Source organism: Sturnus vulgaris, chromosome Z, assembly GCF_052056855.1.
Source record: "Sturnus vulgaris isolate bStuVul1 chromosome Z, bStuVul1.hap1, whole genome shotgun sequence".
In the NCBI taxonomy this organism is placed as follows: domain Eukaryota; kingdom Metazoa; phylum Chordata; class Aves; order Passeriformes; family Sturnidae; genus Sturnus; species Sturnus vulgaris.
In genome coordinates, this window is record NC_142283.1 from 49,249,884 (window position 1) to 49,265,378 (window position 15,495).

The 15,495-nt window shown below is 34.9% G+C and overlaps 1 protein-coding gene across 3 annotated transcripts in view; it reads right to left on the reverse strand.

Annotated features, from left to right (window-relative positions):
• The window catches only part of CCDC171 (coiled-coil domain containing 171), a 156,706-nt gene that overhangs the window by 47,282 nt on the left and 93,929 nt on the right, over window positions 1-15,495 (reverse strand). For all 3 annotated transcript variants that reach the window (XM_014873186.2, XM_014873104.2, XM_088155897.1), the window contains exons 21-22: window positions 12,317-12,462; window positions 9,669-9,723 (exon numbers count right to left, since the gene is read on the reverse strand). In XM_014873186.2, the coding sequence (XP_014728672.1) occupies window positions 9,669-9,723; window positions 12,317-12,462 (201 nt within the window). The remainder of the gene's footprint in view (window positions 1-9,668; window positions 9,724-12,316; window positions 12,463-15,495) is intronic.

The following is a 15,495-nucleotide window of genomic DNA, read 5'->3' on the forward strand; positions in this document are numbered from 1 at the left end:
TCAAACTCTCAGTATTGGGGTCTGACACTCACTGAACAATAAAATATAAACCCCATTTTTTAAATGGCTGCACTGTGATAAACAAATGCCATTAATACTACTGCAGAAAAGTATGTATTAGCTTCTTAAAGAGTATGATTTTTGATATGAGGATTCACAACTAAAAAAACAAACCAAACACTTTTTTGTGTTTGTAAATACTTAGAGTGTAGAGAGTACATCTCATTATCAGTATGCATACTGAGAAACTGAAAATTAAGACAGACTTTTCCTCTGAAAAATACTCATGAGGGTTCAGGAAAAATTGTAAGAACAAAAGACTGGGTGTATGCTGTACAAATATCACTATATCGTTTTACTAGAAGTGAAAACATTCCAAGTTGCCTACCTATTCAAGAACTGGAAAGCTATAATGGCCATGTCCGCATGGAATCATGTTGGAGAGACCAGATCTGTACAAAATCTTAGTAAAGAACTAATTTAATAACTTCTGTCTATTGGCTTTTTGAGATCCAGAAACAAAACAACAGGAATTGGGAAACTGTATTTATTTCCTTGTTTTCTAATGCAGTAAAAAAAATACATACATACAAACTTACATTCCAGAACCACGAGGCAAAGATAAAATGGGTAATTTCATTTCTTTTTTAAAATAGAGGGGTTTTTTGGAAGTTCAACAGGCAGAAGATCGATCCTATGCAGTTAAGCTTTAAAATTCAATTTTCAGAGCTTTTTTGTATTTAATGACTTTTTTTTCCTCCATATGAAATCTAAAGCAAGATCATTTTGTCTGAAAGGTCTCCCAAAGCTAGAGAGCTTTATATTAAAATCTAAAACACCTAATCAGCTAATCAGGCTTATTGTAATAATTAAAAATGTCTAAAACCAGTTTCACTTCCCTATATTCTAAAATTATTATAGAGAAAAATTCGGTAAGTTTATATTTATCCAATGTTAGTGAAGGTTTTGGCCATTTCTGATGTTAGTAAATATAATTTTAGTTGAGACTGTGAAAGGTTTCAAGAGTGATTTTATACAGAGCGTAGTTAAGTGTCATGACAGCATGATTCTAAATATGATCATTACATTTTTCAGTTCAGACATACTATCTGAAAACAGGCAAAATCACAAATGGGTCCACACTCTAAATACTCATAGCATTTTACAATAAAGGAGAAGAGTGACTTATGACAGTGTTTAACTTTTTAATTAATTAGGAGAGCAACAAAGAAGACAACCCTATACTCACTCAATTTAAAATCAATAAAGTACTCATTAATTCAGATCAAAGCTGAAACAGAATAATAAACTGAAGTTACGCTATTGACTGAACCAAGGTGTAGAATTTGATGGGCTAATTCTACATGTCCAAAATTGAACTTAAAATTTTCTGCTGCTCAAGATAATAACAGTTTTGTCTACAGTCCACTCCAGTGTTCACTCTGTTTTTTCTATGCACAGTTTGATGTGGTATATCCAGTTATGCCAACAGAGACATGATACTAAATGCTAGCAAGTTCTAAATGGCATTAGAATGTGCTCAGCCCTTCCTAATGTCTTTTCCCAGTTGCAATATGATGCGTACAACAAACCTGAGATTTTAGTTTTTACTTTATTCCCAATTCAGTGATTCCTTATGGTGAAAAGAAAGTTATGGATATAAACTTCACAATGTAAGCTATATATAAGAACATTTTATAAGTTCAAAGTTCACCAACTCTATATTAAAAAAACCCAACAACTTATTTTTGGGTGTATTTTTCTTTAATTTCCTATTATTTTTTAAATAGCATATCATCTGCAGTTTACAGAGCAGAACAAGATCTACAGTGATTTGGTGATAAGTGAATGGAAAACAGTGATTTAATCTGTTTGTCTTTGAGATGACCATATTGCTGATATAACAGAAACTGCAAATTATTCTAAAAGAGTACAAGCAAAATGGTTTCTACCACACTGCTGTATGTTCTGCATGTGACATACAACAGACAAAAATGAGTTTAGAACTTTTTAAAGTAGAAGAAAGCAGTTTGAATGCAAATCTTAGTCTTAACCACAGTCTTGCAAGTATTTGGCTGATTTAGCTGCATAGTGTCCATAACTCCAGGGCAGCATGCAGAGTGGGGGCCATATAACACAGGTCAAGAACATGAACGTCTACCGGACATAGTTCTTTGCTATGGGAAGCATTTTAACAGAAATAAGTTACATAGTAACCGCTTTGAATGGTCAAGTCTTTGTTATAGTGTTATACAAATGATCACAGAACTAAGAAGAATAATAAAAAATTATATACATTGTAAGTTAACAATACAGATTATTTTCCTTATGATACATTCATACACTTTGAGGTCTCTAGAAAACAGTGATCAACCTAAGTGTTATTCATTTAAGGGAATACAGATCCCAAATTATTTGCTGCAGGATTTGGCACAAGCAATATCCAAACAAGTACATCCCATAGCACCCTGTCAGATCATGGAGTAAATCTGTTAATATTGGTTCCTCGTAACACCAGTCTGAGCCTGCTCTGAAAGTAAAGAAATTACTACAAAAAGTAGTAATATGGTATATTCATCTTATTGAATAAGGACCTATATAATTTCAGATACAATATTTTCCTTCAGGATATTTCAGCATCAAGGATCACTCTCGAAGTAAAGAGGCTGCCTGTGAAAAAGCTGTGTATCTTAAACTGAAGGCACTTTAAATCAAGCACCTAAAAACTGGAAAATTACAGACTCAATTAGAGAGAAAATGAGGTGAGGAATGGTATTTGGAACCAAATTAGTCAATTGAACTGCAAAAACACCCCATCAAACCTTTTTCTTTTTTCCCCCAAGACAGGTAAAAACCAAACTACACCAAATCACAATGTATTTTGCTTAGACAAGAGGGTCTTATAGGAGGGACACTGTTGAACAGATACTTGTTACCTGGCCATCACAGTTAGGCTTGAGAAGTCATCAAAAGCCATCAGTTCTTTGCATGCTCATTCATCAAAAGAAGAAATACATCGTCAAATCCAAAGGTCTGACTTGTGTTGATAGTGGATGTTTAAATAGCATTTTGACATACCTTAGTGTAGGTGGCCATAAATTATCACAATTAGTTTTAGCAAATATTTACCTCAATAGAGTAACTACTGAAAAATTCCGTATTAGCATACTGATTCAGTGACTATCATTTCTGATTACTGCCATACAAATCTGTATTTAATTACAAAACATGCCATTTCACAGGTGGTTTCTAAGAGAGCATTAATTACTACATAACAGTGTTTGTGTAAGGAGACATATCTCATAAAACTGATGTTTTGGGTGTGCTTTGCTTTTTTTTTTTTTTTTTGGCTTTTTTTCTTCCTCCTTCAGGACTAGTCAAGATTATGGAAATTAATTTTCAGAGCACAGTATCATCCCAGACTTACCTCTAAGATTAATTCAAGCTTTCTCAGATTACTACATACACACACCTCATGGTCTGTTGAATAAGATATTAATTTGATCCAGAGTTTTTTTGCAAATGTTGACCACAGCACCTAAGCTTCTCTGTAGCTGCAAGATGTGCATTATAATACATCCCCTATGAAAATATTTCAGTGACCTTGAGCTGAAAATGAACTTATATCTGGAGAAAATAACAGTTAAAGTATTCAGTAATTCCACAATTCTCCAAATAAGAATTTCTCCTTACTGAAGGCAAACTATACACAAGTATTCAGCCTTTAATAAAAACCAAAAAACTAAAAAAACTACAAAAACCTCACCTCAACCGCCCAAAACAAACAAACAAAACTCCTCCCCAAATACAAACTAATAAACCACCCCAAAACAAACAAAAAACCCCAAAAGATAAAGACAAATGCATCCTGAAATTAATTATTTAGATATGTCCAAAATGAAAACAGTTAAACACACGGACATGACATTCAGCAATGTCTTATCTTACTTTGTGAAGGTTTTTAAATCCCTCTTGAGCTGGAGTACCATTTTTAGCTTGGCTAGGTCAGAATGACACTGAACAATATGAGTGATGACACACTAGACAGCTATATGGACAGAGTTGTCATCAGCAAGCCAGCTGTGCTAACACCTGTATGTCCTGCACAACTGATCTTTAGGAACACGGATCAAGAAAGTCAGATTGCTAGGAGGGGAAACAAAAGTCATTCATCAAACACTGAAATTAAGAAGCACTCATTTGAGATGGAGGAGAAAAAGTAATATTTTTACTGCATTTTTTTCTGATAGAGAAATAATAGCTGGTTTCGTATTGTAAACTTCTTACAAGAGTTATTTAAAATTTTAATCTAATTAGGCTTTCTTTGTGATTTTTTTGCATGCACACATACTCACTGTTCAAGGGGCTTGTGATAGGGCCAGTTGAGAACAACCCAGAACCACAGTGATGGACAGAACCTTGAGCACACATGCAAGCAGGCTTCATTCTTAATATCAATGTGTCTAACACACAGAAAAATAATCTTGGGAGTTCCATTCAGTTAGGTAAAAAAACATTGAGATCTCTAAAACAAGAGCTTTCAAATCATTATTGAGGTAACTAAATAATGTGATGGACTATAGATCCCAGGTAACTGAGAGAAATGTGACTGATCAGTATATTTGAATGTGCCTGGTCATATCTACTGGAGTCTGACTGAGACAGCTAACTTAAGTCTCATAACTGTTCTCTTCCAGGACCTGATCAATTTGTGGTCTCCTTGTTGCAACTAACAATTATTGCCACTTACACTGAGTGTTTTTACCGATGCAGTCACTTGTATATGGACTTAAACCTATTGTAAATTAATTCCTTGTAGGCCATAAAACTGTCATTATAAGGAAATGCATTTGATTGCTATGGACCACATCAGATATAACTATCCACTGCTACAACCTTACTAATTCTCAACTATTCTAATGGCTCCACCCCATCTCCAGCTGTATTATAAAACTGTATTATATGTGCTGTATTGTAAAAACCCAAACCATTAAATTAGATAAAGATTTTACTGTCCTTGTATTTTTTACAAATATATGATGGGATGGATGATACAGTGTTCATATTTTTTTTCTGTTGATAGAATCATGTAACCCAGTTCTTGTAAACAGACAGTTTAGGGGCATTTCAGAGGAGACAAAAGGGATAGCAGTGAGGCAATGAAACACAACAGTGGAAGGATTTCAAGGCATGACTGCTGACAGGTCTGCATGGAAGTTGTTCTGCTAGCAAGCATATGAAGTTTTCAATCAGCAGAAATGAAGCGCACTACAAAAGTGGATGAAGAATAATTTTTCTGACCAAGTGCCAGAAGGAAAAGAGCACACTGGATAGCTGCTTTGATCCCTGATGTGTCCCAAAGTGTCAGAATGAGTAGATTGCTAACTGGTATTGGGAAAAACAGTAAGAATGTTGTATTTTATTAAGCTGCTAAAACAACCAAATCCTAAGCAACCAAGACAGGCTGAAAACTATGATAGACTAAGCTTGTCAGGATTTTGATAGTTAAAAGTACAAGGAGAAACTAACAATTTTTTGTCACTGTGAAGGCTGGCTTGCTAGAATGACTTCCCGTGGTGGTGTGTAGCACAGGCTAAACATAGAGAACAGGGACTTAGGCAGGCTGAAAAGGAAGCAGCTATAGCAGTGTACCAGGTGAAGCCTCTGTGAGGACAGATGAGTGCAGGACAAAGTTGGTTACACCAGACACCTTTGGTTCCAGACCCACCACAGGTCACAGCTAAGCCCCACAGCCCTGCTGCCAGCCCCTCTGTGAAAAAGAATTTAAGAACAAGAAAAACGGACCACGCGGGAGAGAAGGAGGGAAGAAAAAGACTGAATATCAGAGCCAGAGAAGTGGGGCAGAAACACTTAAGGCACTGGATTAAGTATTTCCCCATAGCACAGAGAGGAGACTATGCTGGAGCATATATCCACACCATATTCCATGAAGGATCCCATGCTAGAGCAGGTCCAGGAAATCCTTTAGGATAGTTCTCAAAGGAATTAAATCCATGGAGAGTCCATGCTGAAGCAGATATTCTTGAAAGATGGTAACCCACACGGAGAACCCACTATGATGCAGGGAAACAGCATGAGGAGTTAGGAGCAGCAGGGAGGAGTTGCTGTGGACTGACTGCAAACCCCTATGCCTCATGACATGAGCAGAGCAGTCACAAGTGAAGCTTTGATTAAAAGGCAGAGTAATGCTAATTTTTTAATTGTTTCTAACTCTCCAAATCCAATTCAAGAAATAAATTAAAATAATTCCCCAAGCCAGCTTTTTTACCTACGATGATAACTACTATGCAATGTCTCTATCTAGATCTCAACACATGAGCATTCTCATACTGTTTTGTCCCCCCTGTCCTCTTGAAGAGGACTGAGAGAGCATCTGGTTGGGCATCTGTCTGCTGGCCAAGGCTAAAAAAAAAAAAAGGACTCAAACTGAGGAGCAATACAAAGGGAAGGCCGAAGATTTTAGCAGAGATAGTGTAAAATCATTTCTTCTTCTGATGGGATTACAGGATCACAGAATAACAGAACATTCTGAGCTGGAAGGGACCCATGAAGATCACGAAGTCTGCTCTTAAATGACTGACCTATACAGGGATTGAACCCACAACCTTGGCATTATTACCATAACTAATAGATGATCAACTACATATTAAAGAATCCAATTATGAAAAATGAATAGATCTAATGTCTCTTACACTGTTTATACAACCAGAATATTATGAAATAAAAAAGAAATTAATAATGGAATACAGTTTAGCAGCAAGCATAACAAGGGTTTATTTATAACAAAAATAGCATCAACTTTTTGAGGGGAAAGTGTTTCAAGAAATAACTTATTTTTCATACATAAAAAAGACTGCCCATGAGTTTTAAAATAAGACAAGTTCTTAAATTATTTTTCATTTTATTAGAAGATTTTTAAAGAAAACTCTTTATATTTGAACTTCAAGTAGATGGAATCTCCTTTCATCACTCTTTCAGTAAAATTTTACTTATTTCTGTTATCATTTTGCTATTACCTTTTGGTCATCTTTAGTATTTTGAGAATAAAACTGAACCAAACCATAATCCTCTTGATGTCTCTATTTATGCTTGATGATATTCTGTTTTGATTTTTAAAATTTGTTGAAACATCCACTTTGCATTTAGGTATTTGTCCATAATATTTAGATGGTTTAAGATGAAGAAAGATCTCTTATTTTATAAGTAACTTCTGTGGAAATAATTCAGCTCCAGGAGTAGGATAAAGATAGCTAATGTGACAAGATCCAGGGTAAGACAAAAAATAACCTTCTAAAGAACATTTTGTAAATTAGGAAGGACATGAAACTAGTTGCTAAAAATATTTTCTCTCTTAGCATATCCAGTGCTCAAGTTCTTCAACAGCTATGCTTCATAAATATTAATGAAGATTAAAAAGGTAGCTCCAGAATGGTCTTGAAACAATCACTCTGGGCACAAGCATGGCCAAGCACTTTTTGGCAAAGTCAAATGTATGATACTAGATGTTTCATCCAGTCACAGTGCAAGGCAGAAAGTGGTGTAAATGATCCCTGGTCTAGTGGTACATTAGAAGCATGCAGAGAGATTGTTTCCCTTGGCTCAGATTTCTCTTACTTTTGTTTGCAGACCGGTATATCCAAAGGCAGATGATCTAGTACCTACATTGCTAACTTTTGGAATTCTTTTAGGGATACTATATGGAGAGGAATGAGGCCACTTTAATGGATCAGAGTATACTGTCTTATCCTGAGTCTAACTAAGATTACTAAGGATGTCTGTAAAATCCCTCTTGAGATCTATAGGTAAAAGTTTAGCATTATGCATTAATAATACAGATCCTGAAGTGATGCAGTGGAATTTTGTGGATACTTGCTCATGAATACATCAACATAGAAACATCAAAACCTTCAATTTCAAACTCTAGTAAGTAAAGCTGCAGTTAATAGTAGTACTTGTTCAAGTTTAGTTGATTCTGAACTTTACCCATTTTCTTTTGATTTCTTTTCTTAAAACAAAAGTGATTTCCAGAATTTCTAGTGGAGAAAGAGAGGCTTATGGTTCCTTTACTGGTACTCAATCCATTTCTTCATGTTCTGTTTTTTAACTGTGTGAGAAACCCTTTAAGAACAACAGTGTAAACTTTTGTTTACACATATGCCATGTTCACTAATGCTAGGTAATTAGTTACCATTATGATGTAGGGTTTACATTTCAGATATTTCCCAAACAAAATCAGTAATTTCCTTTTGTTCTTCTAGGAGAAATAGTATGTCAAATTTTGAATGATTTACAATCAATTTTTTTAGTTCCTGCTAAAAGGGGCATCCTGACATTTCTGATTCTTATGTTTTCCTCATTCTTTTGGTTGACAAACCAGAAAGGATAAATTATTTTTATCACTAATATGCTATGTGAGCCTAACAATTATGTACATTAAGAATTAAGAAGCAATATGGTAACTAAAAAAAAATTTTTAAAAAAAGGCTGTTTCTTAATCAATTCACTGCATCAGGTTAATCAGTACTAAGTATGTGACCTTCTCTATAGCCTTTCCCCAAACAGTGCAAATCTTGTTCATATAATGGCATGGTTTCCAAAACCAAAATATAACCTTGCAATCCAGAACAATAAATTCTGAATGCCAAGGACACTACATGTATCTCTTACTGAAAAAACACAACACTTTCTGCATGAGATGAATTTTTAACCTTAAAAGAAGCCCGTATGAAAACGGTGGGGGCAGAAAGCAAAACAGTCTCTACCAACAGTTTGCTGCAGCTAAAACACATAGTTTTTAGGTTCTGTCACTTTCTTGAATATTAAAGGAAAGAAAGACCTGAAAAAAGTATCTGAAAATTAAATTAGTTTTGGTGAACATAGGAACTAAAATGAAGAATAGATTCCCATGTTGCTTGAATTCAAGATGTGATAAGGGAAATTAACACTCCAAGGTAATAAAAACACTATTTTGCTCTGTGTTGCTCAAGACTAAAAACAGTAATGAAACAATCAACAACTACAGCTAAAGTTAAAAACAGTCCTTTTGCCTAAATAATTAATAAACAAGCTTTGTTGGACTTTCAAATAATGCTATACCAGGGCAAAACTGTGCAAGTTGAAGAGACTATTTTAGATTACTACTCAATTTTAAAAATGTCCTAAAATATCATGAAAGTGTCTGACTACAGGTTACAACTTACTGTCTTTTCTTTATGTTTTATCATGTATCAAAGACTAAAGTAGCATGCACATAGTCATATGTTTTATGGCCACCATGCATGTGACATCACCAAATGACCTCTAACTCACATGGCACAGACTTATCTCCACAGAAATTGTCAGCTGTTTGGATGTTCAATAGTCTTCACTTGGTAACCAGAAATAGTGCTCTCAGTGATTAAGGGAAGGAAAGTGGATTTTGTAGTAAGCTTTGTAGTAAGAAATAAGAAGTTTGTGTACTAGAAAACTGTTTTATTTCACAAAAAATGAACAGTTTTTTAAGATAAAAGAAGTTGAAGATGGAAATAAACTCTAAGTAAAGGAAGCAATCTTTCAATTTCTACTCTTCTCTTTCCCTGAGCAAAAGCAGTGGTAAACCTTTGCTATGTTTAGAAATACAAATCAGAGGAATCATTTTAAGTTCTTACCTTATGAAGAGTGTCTTCCACAGCTTTCATATGACTAATGACCAATTCTCTGTCTCTATTACAAGACAAAAAAAAGGAAGTAGATCATAGAACTGAAACTCGCCAGATTTAGAAATTAATTTTCTGCTACTTTTTAACTATCATGTAATTTCAAATAATTGTTGATAACTCAAAGTATTATGTTTTTGTCTCTTCTTTTTATATGCCCAATGTAAACCTTAAAAAATAGTTAATGTACCACTATTTGGCATATTTCCATATGAAATTTGCTTCGTTGTGGACTATCAAACATAGCTGCAATTATGGGCATATTAATGAACAACTATCATTTTCTTGGAGAGTTTTAGATGTAAAAGGCACATTGAATGGAGTCTTCCAACAGGAAGAGAATACATTCACGTACATTTCCAAAAGAAGTCCAGCCAAGGATCCTACCCATACAATAGGGAGGTTTGAAGAATGAAACAAGTCTCTAATGCCTTTTTGTAGATCAGGGCTTCAGTAAGAAAGATAACTCTCATCAGCTATGCTGTCATGAAGAACCTTGGCCTCAACTCATTATTGACAGAAATAGAATTGAAGTTGCATAATACCATATGACTAAGGAGAAAGGACAGCATGACAAAAAAAAAACCACTATAGGAAGTAAAATGGAATTCATGCCAGAAAAAAGCTAATGCACCTCAATATTCCAGGATGGTCTCTAATTTTTGCCAGCTATATGTATATTTTGTTTGAGCCTTTACAATACCTAAACCAGAAGCCACAGAATCACTATGATTTACGTTGGAAAAGACCCTCAAGATCGCCCAGCCCACCACTAAAGCGTGTTCCCAAGGGCTACATCTATATATCATTTAAATACCTCGAGACTCTAAAGCTTCCCTGGGTAGCCTGTTCAAGTGCTTGACAACCATTTCAGCAGAGTATCTTTTCCTAATATCCAATATAAAACTCTCTTGGCACAAAGTGCCATTCCCTCTTGTCCTAATACTTGTTATTTGGGAGAACGGACCAAGCCCCACTTCACTACAACCTCCTTTCAGGTAGCTATAGAGAACAATAAGGTCTTCCCTTAGCCTCTTTATCTCCAGCCAAAAATCACAGCATTCTTCCCTATGTAATGATGGCTGCTTTCACATTTCTTGATTCATACTATCTTAACAGAAAATACAGGAAGGTGGTCAAAAGAGTAGAATTGGCTTTTACATTCCTAATAAAGCCACATAGCCTTTTCTTTTTCCAGAATCCTGCCTTTCTTTGGATTACATTGACAGGGTACCTGGTTGCTGGATGGGGTTAACCCACAACACAGAGAAATTACCAAAAGGCTACTGGATTTTAGTCAGATTCACTGTTTCAGTCTCTTTTATTAATATTGCTTCTTACTCAGGAGGAAAGTGGAAAGAAGTGCTAGCCACCACTAAAAGAAAATCAAGACAGCCATTCTCAGAACAAGCTAGACATCTTGATGTCCTATACAGCTTTATAAAAATTTAGGGAAGAAATTGAAAGACATCCATGCTTTGCCTACAATCACTAGATGATGGAATAGATATTAAAATAAGAGTTTCCAGATAAGACCAGTCTATTTACCTACTTTGCTTACATGTTCCAAAGGAAGAAAAAGACATTTGCAATTATTATGAAGAGTTGGTAGAACAATGACTGGTCTGGGAATTTTCACATTAAAAAAACCTTTTCTGAATATAAGAATGGCAATAGAGAATGATTCTTACAGGAGTGCATAAAATAGTTTGGGGCAGAGAGAAAAGGAAAAGGCTTTTGAGAACAACTCCTTCTTTGGGTCATAATCTGCTTTGATACACTTATACCTAATAATATTTGTCATTTTAATTAGCTTGTTATATCACTGATAACTATATTAATTACATTATTTTGCTGGTGTATAAGCCCCTTAAAACTTCTAAGCTATTGTTCTTCAGAGGTCAAATCTACCCCAGGTATAATGAGAAATTTTAATTTTAAATTGAACTTTTTTTAAATCTTGGCCATGGACCAATAATATTTAAAGTGCATACTACTGTAAGAGTAATAGATAATGAAGTCTGAAAGGATTTATAACTTTATCTGACTATATAACTCTAAGAGGTTAGTAATAATCTCATTCAAGTCAATGGAACAGCTTTTGACTAACAATACTTTCAAAAATGGTCCCTAAATATTTCCTTCCACTCTTCAAGTTACAGTATAAAAAGGCATGGGGCTTATATCTAAATCTAAAACTCTGAAATCAGCAAAAGTATCTATACTATTCCACAGATAAGCCTAGGTCTAAAATGGGTTTCAGCCCCTTTAGGAACAAACAATCATTTCTTAAACAAACAAAATGTGAAGGATCTACCAAAGAGATGTTGTCAAATCAGTAAGGTAATTGGCAGACAAACTGCTTATGCATTTTGGACCAAGAATTTGTAGCACTATTATGGGATAACTACAGAAAATGTAACATGTAGTATCTTGAACTAACTGTTTTCTTTTTAGAAGTCTATCGCTGAATTTCAAAGAGAGGCAGATGTACTTTTGTTTTCTAGCATTACATTAGCCAAGGCTAAAACCCTGTGCATGAAAGTAAGAATTGATCTTTTGTCCGTTTTAAGTGATCTCCCCAAGGTCCCAGTGCTCACTTCGCTGCCGTGCAGAGGGCACTCTCTGCATCACGGATGCTCTCGCTCAGCCGACGCTTGTCCTGCTCCAGCTGGGTAAGAAGTCTATTTTGCTGACGCAGAAATCGATCTCTTCTTCTCAGCTCCATCGTTGCCTCGGAGAGACTCTGCAAGCAGACAGAAAGCAGAGTTACTTGTCAGCCCAAATAATTAACTTCAGTTTATGCCATAGGCTATTAAACAAAGTGGAAAACAGACTGACTGTGTAGTAGATTTGGACCATTGCATACTAAGGTTTTATGAATTCTCTAGCAAAAAAATTACCAATTCAGAACCCCCCAGTTTTCAGTCTATTGACTGTGTACAAATATATTTACAAAATAAAATGATTTTTTGATCAAGCAGGGACATACACTATGCTACAAGTACTGTATTTACAAACACCAGATCTAAACACAAAGGAAATAATCAAGAGTACAGCTTTAAAAAACACAGAATAATCTCAAAACTTAGTTAAAAATAAACATTAAAGAAAGGAATTCACAAAGAAAGGGAATAACACATAAGCATTTATTTAAATATTCTACACTGTTCAGAAATTTCAGTAGAATAAATAATCTCATATTCTCTGTAAGTGTATCAAGTACAACCATTTTTATGGTGCTTTCACTATTTTAGCATTAGTTTCCCAATATGCAAAATAGTATGTGTATTTTTAAACATTTCTCTCTGGCTTAGAATTAACACAACATGCTTTAATCAATTCAGATTAATCCAATAGATGAAAAATAGCACACAGGACTAATTAATACAGAACCTGGCTGGTTGCTACTCCTTTCTGCTGGGATAAATCAATACATTTATAGATTGGAGTATTAATAATTTGATTTCATAATTTGTTACATGTTACATTTTACTTACAGCTGTTAATTACCTTTTTAGAAAGAAATTATAATAGGTGATTATAAAAACTCTTTTATACGTAGTGTATTTCCTGATAGATTGTAAAATAAAGAAGGATGCATAGTTGCAAGACTGAGCTCTTTCACACCTTTTTTTCAAAATTTAGGGGTATATTTTCCTCTTAAATTCTAAGAATGCTTGGCATAATTTGTACTCAGTACTTGTTCTGGACTGTGGAACATGGAGATGTACTATGCTGTGAATGAGTATGAGGAACAGTATATACAAAATGCTGATAAAAATTGGAGGGCACTGAAAACTCAACAAATCTGAAGAAGCTTCAGACCTCTTTAAGGGTCAGAGGCACTTCAAAAAGCATTATGATAGAGAAAATTTCTATAAAATAGCAATCTACAGCAAAGTTTTGCACAGTCCTGCAAAATAAACTGTAATCTATGGACTGGCATAAATCTTCTTTTAACATTCCTGAAAAGACAAACAGTTACATCAATGGTAGTGTATTTTGAAGGTACAGCACCATTACTTGAACTCTTGTTCAGGAATTTACAAAATCTAGGCTGAAATTAATCACAACTGTAAGAAAAAAACCTGAAATTTATTTAAGAAACGCTAAACCAGAAAAGTTAATATTATTCTTGTTCAAATGACTGCAGGTTGAATAATTCTATTTTGAATCTTATTTTCTTATTTTCAATAAACAATTGATATACTTCCCCTAAGGAAAGATAAGATAAACATACAGATAGCATTCATCCACTGCACAAGGATATACAAAACCAGAAGTCTTGCTTTCAAAAATTCTACCCTAAAGCCACTGGCAGCTATCAAAGCCCTGTCTAAACAGATGACTTGAATTATCAGATTTTCAGAAATTTTATTTCCAAGAACCCAAATGTCAATTAGCATGCATAAAAGGATCCATCTCTAATTCAAAACCAAAGAGTATTATCTTCTTTCAATTATTGTGTTTACTTTTTGCTTTTAGCTTTGAGGAAAGCATTTTGAAAACCAAGTCAGGTAACCCCCCACCCATATTCCCACCTTTGACAAAAAGACTATATTTGAACACAGAACAAGGTCTCTGTTACCAATGTTTGGTCCAACCCAGTTTCCCACTTCACTGAAAAACCTGGTTTTAAGTAGTTTCTGCTATTATTTTGATGCAAGAAATTTTTGATGTAGACACTGTTGAATGGATTTTGGCCCCAAAGCCCTAGCAGTCTAAAAGAGTAGAGAAAGACAGGATAATAGGAATATTATGCAAATTTATTTCATTTTTATTATAGCTATCCATCTGCAGGGGTTGAAGTGTTGTCAGTTCCCACATAAATCTTTCATTACTGACCACAAACAGTGAAAAGACCCACTAGTCAAAATCTTCTGTGAGCTGCTAACTAATCTAGGTTACTCATTACAAGCACACGCCTATTAATGAGGCAATAGCAGGGCCTAACTGTTTTAAGGGGCATGGTCAGCAATCCACACTAGCTGGTGATGAAACAATATAGAAATGGTTAAATTAAGTATCTCACTGAAGAGCTGCTCTATTATATTCAAAAAGAACCCCATTATTTACAGAAATCTCTAAAGGATTCAGACTTTATCTACTAGTAATATAGCAATATGTAAGCAAAATGGAATCTGATTTTAGCACTCCAAAAACAGTTTGAACAATTACTTGAAGCTTCTTGCTACTGTGGATTAAAGTCAAGCCTTGGAAATGTTCAAATACAGTGTGGTGTATTATAAAATAATGGCTCGTAAGCCCCTTTTTTTGCTTCTTCAGATTGATCTAATTAAAACCCTTGATAAACTTTATGGACTCTAATATTTCCAGCTGAGTGACTGAAACCAAGAGGGTGTGCCTCAAGGCAGCAAGGCAACAATGATAAGCAGCAGGTTAGCCACTAATTTCTCAGCTAGGGTAGATTGTGAAAGTGTGATGTTCTGATATCCAAGAAAGTGTTCAGGAGAGAATAGGATAAATCAAGTTTAATAACTCTGCTCCTAATTGTTCCCTCAATGCTCCACTCTAATTACTTGGAGAACTCTCCTGACTGTCACCTGATATTAAGTTGTTGGAGGCTGAGTGTGGAGCAGTGAGATAATCAATAAACATTTAGTGGGGAGAAGAATGAAGATCCCGTTAAGCAGTGGGAACCTGCAGCACCCAAAGCCCTTCTGCTCATGAGAAAACCTATGGGAGAGCCATAGTGATTGCAAAGCAATAATCCAAAGCACTGGTTTTAGGCTTTGAGGCCTTTAGGCAACAGTAC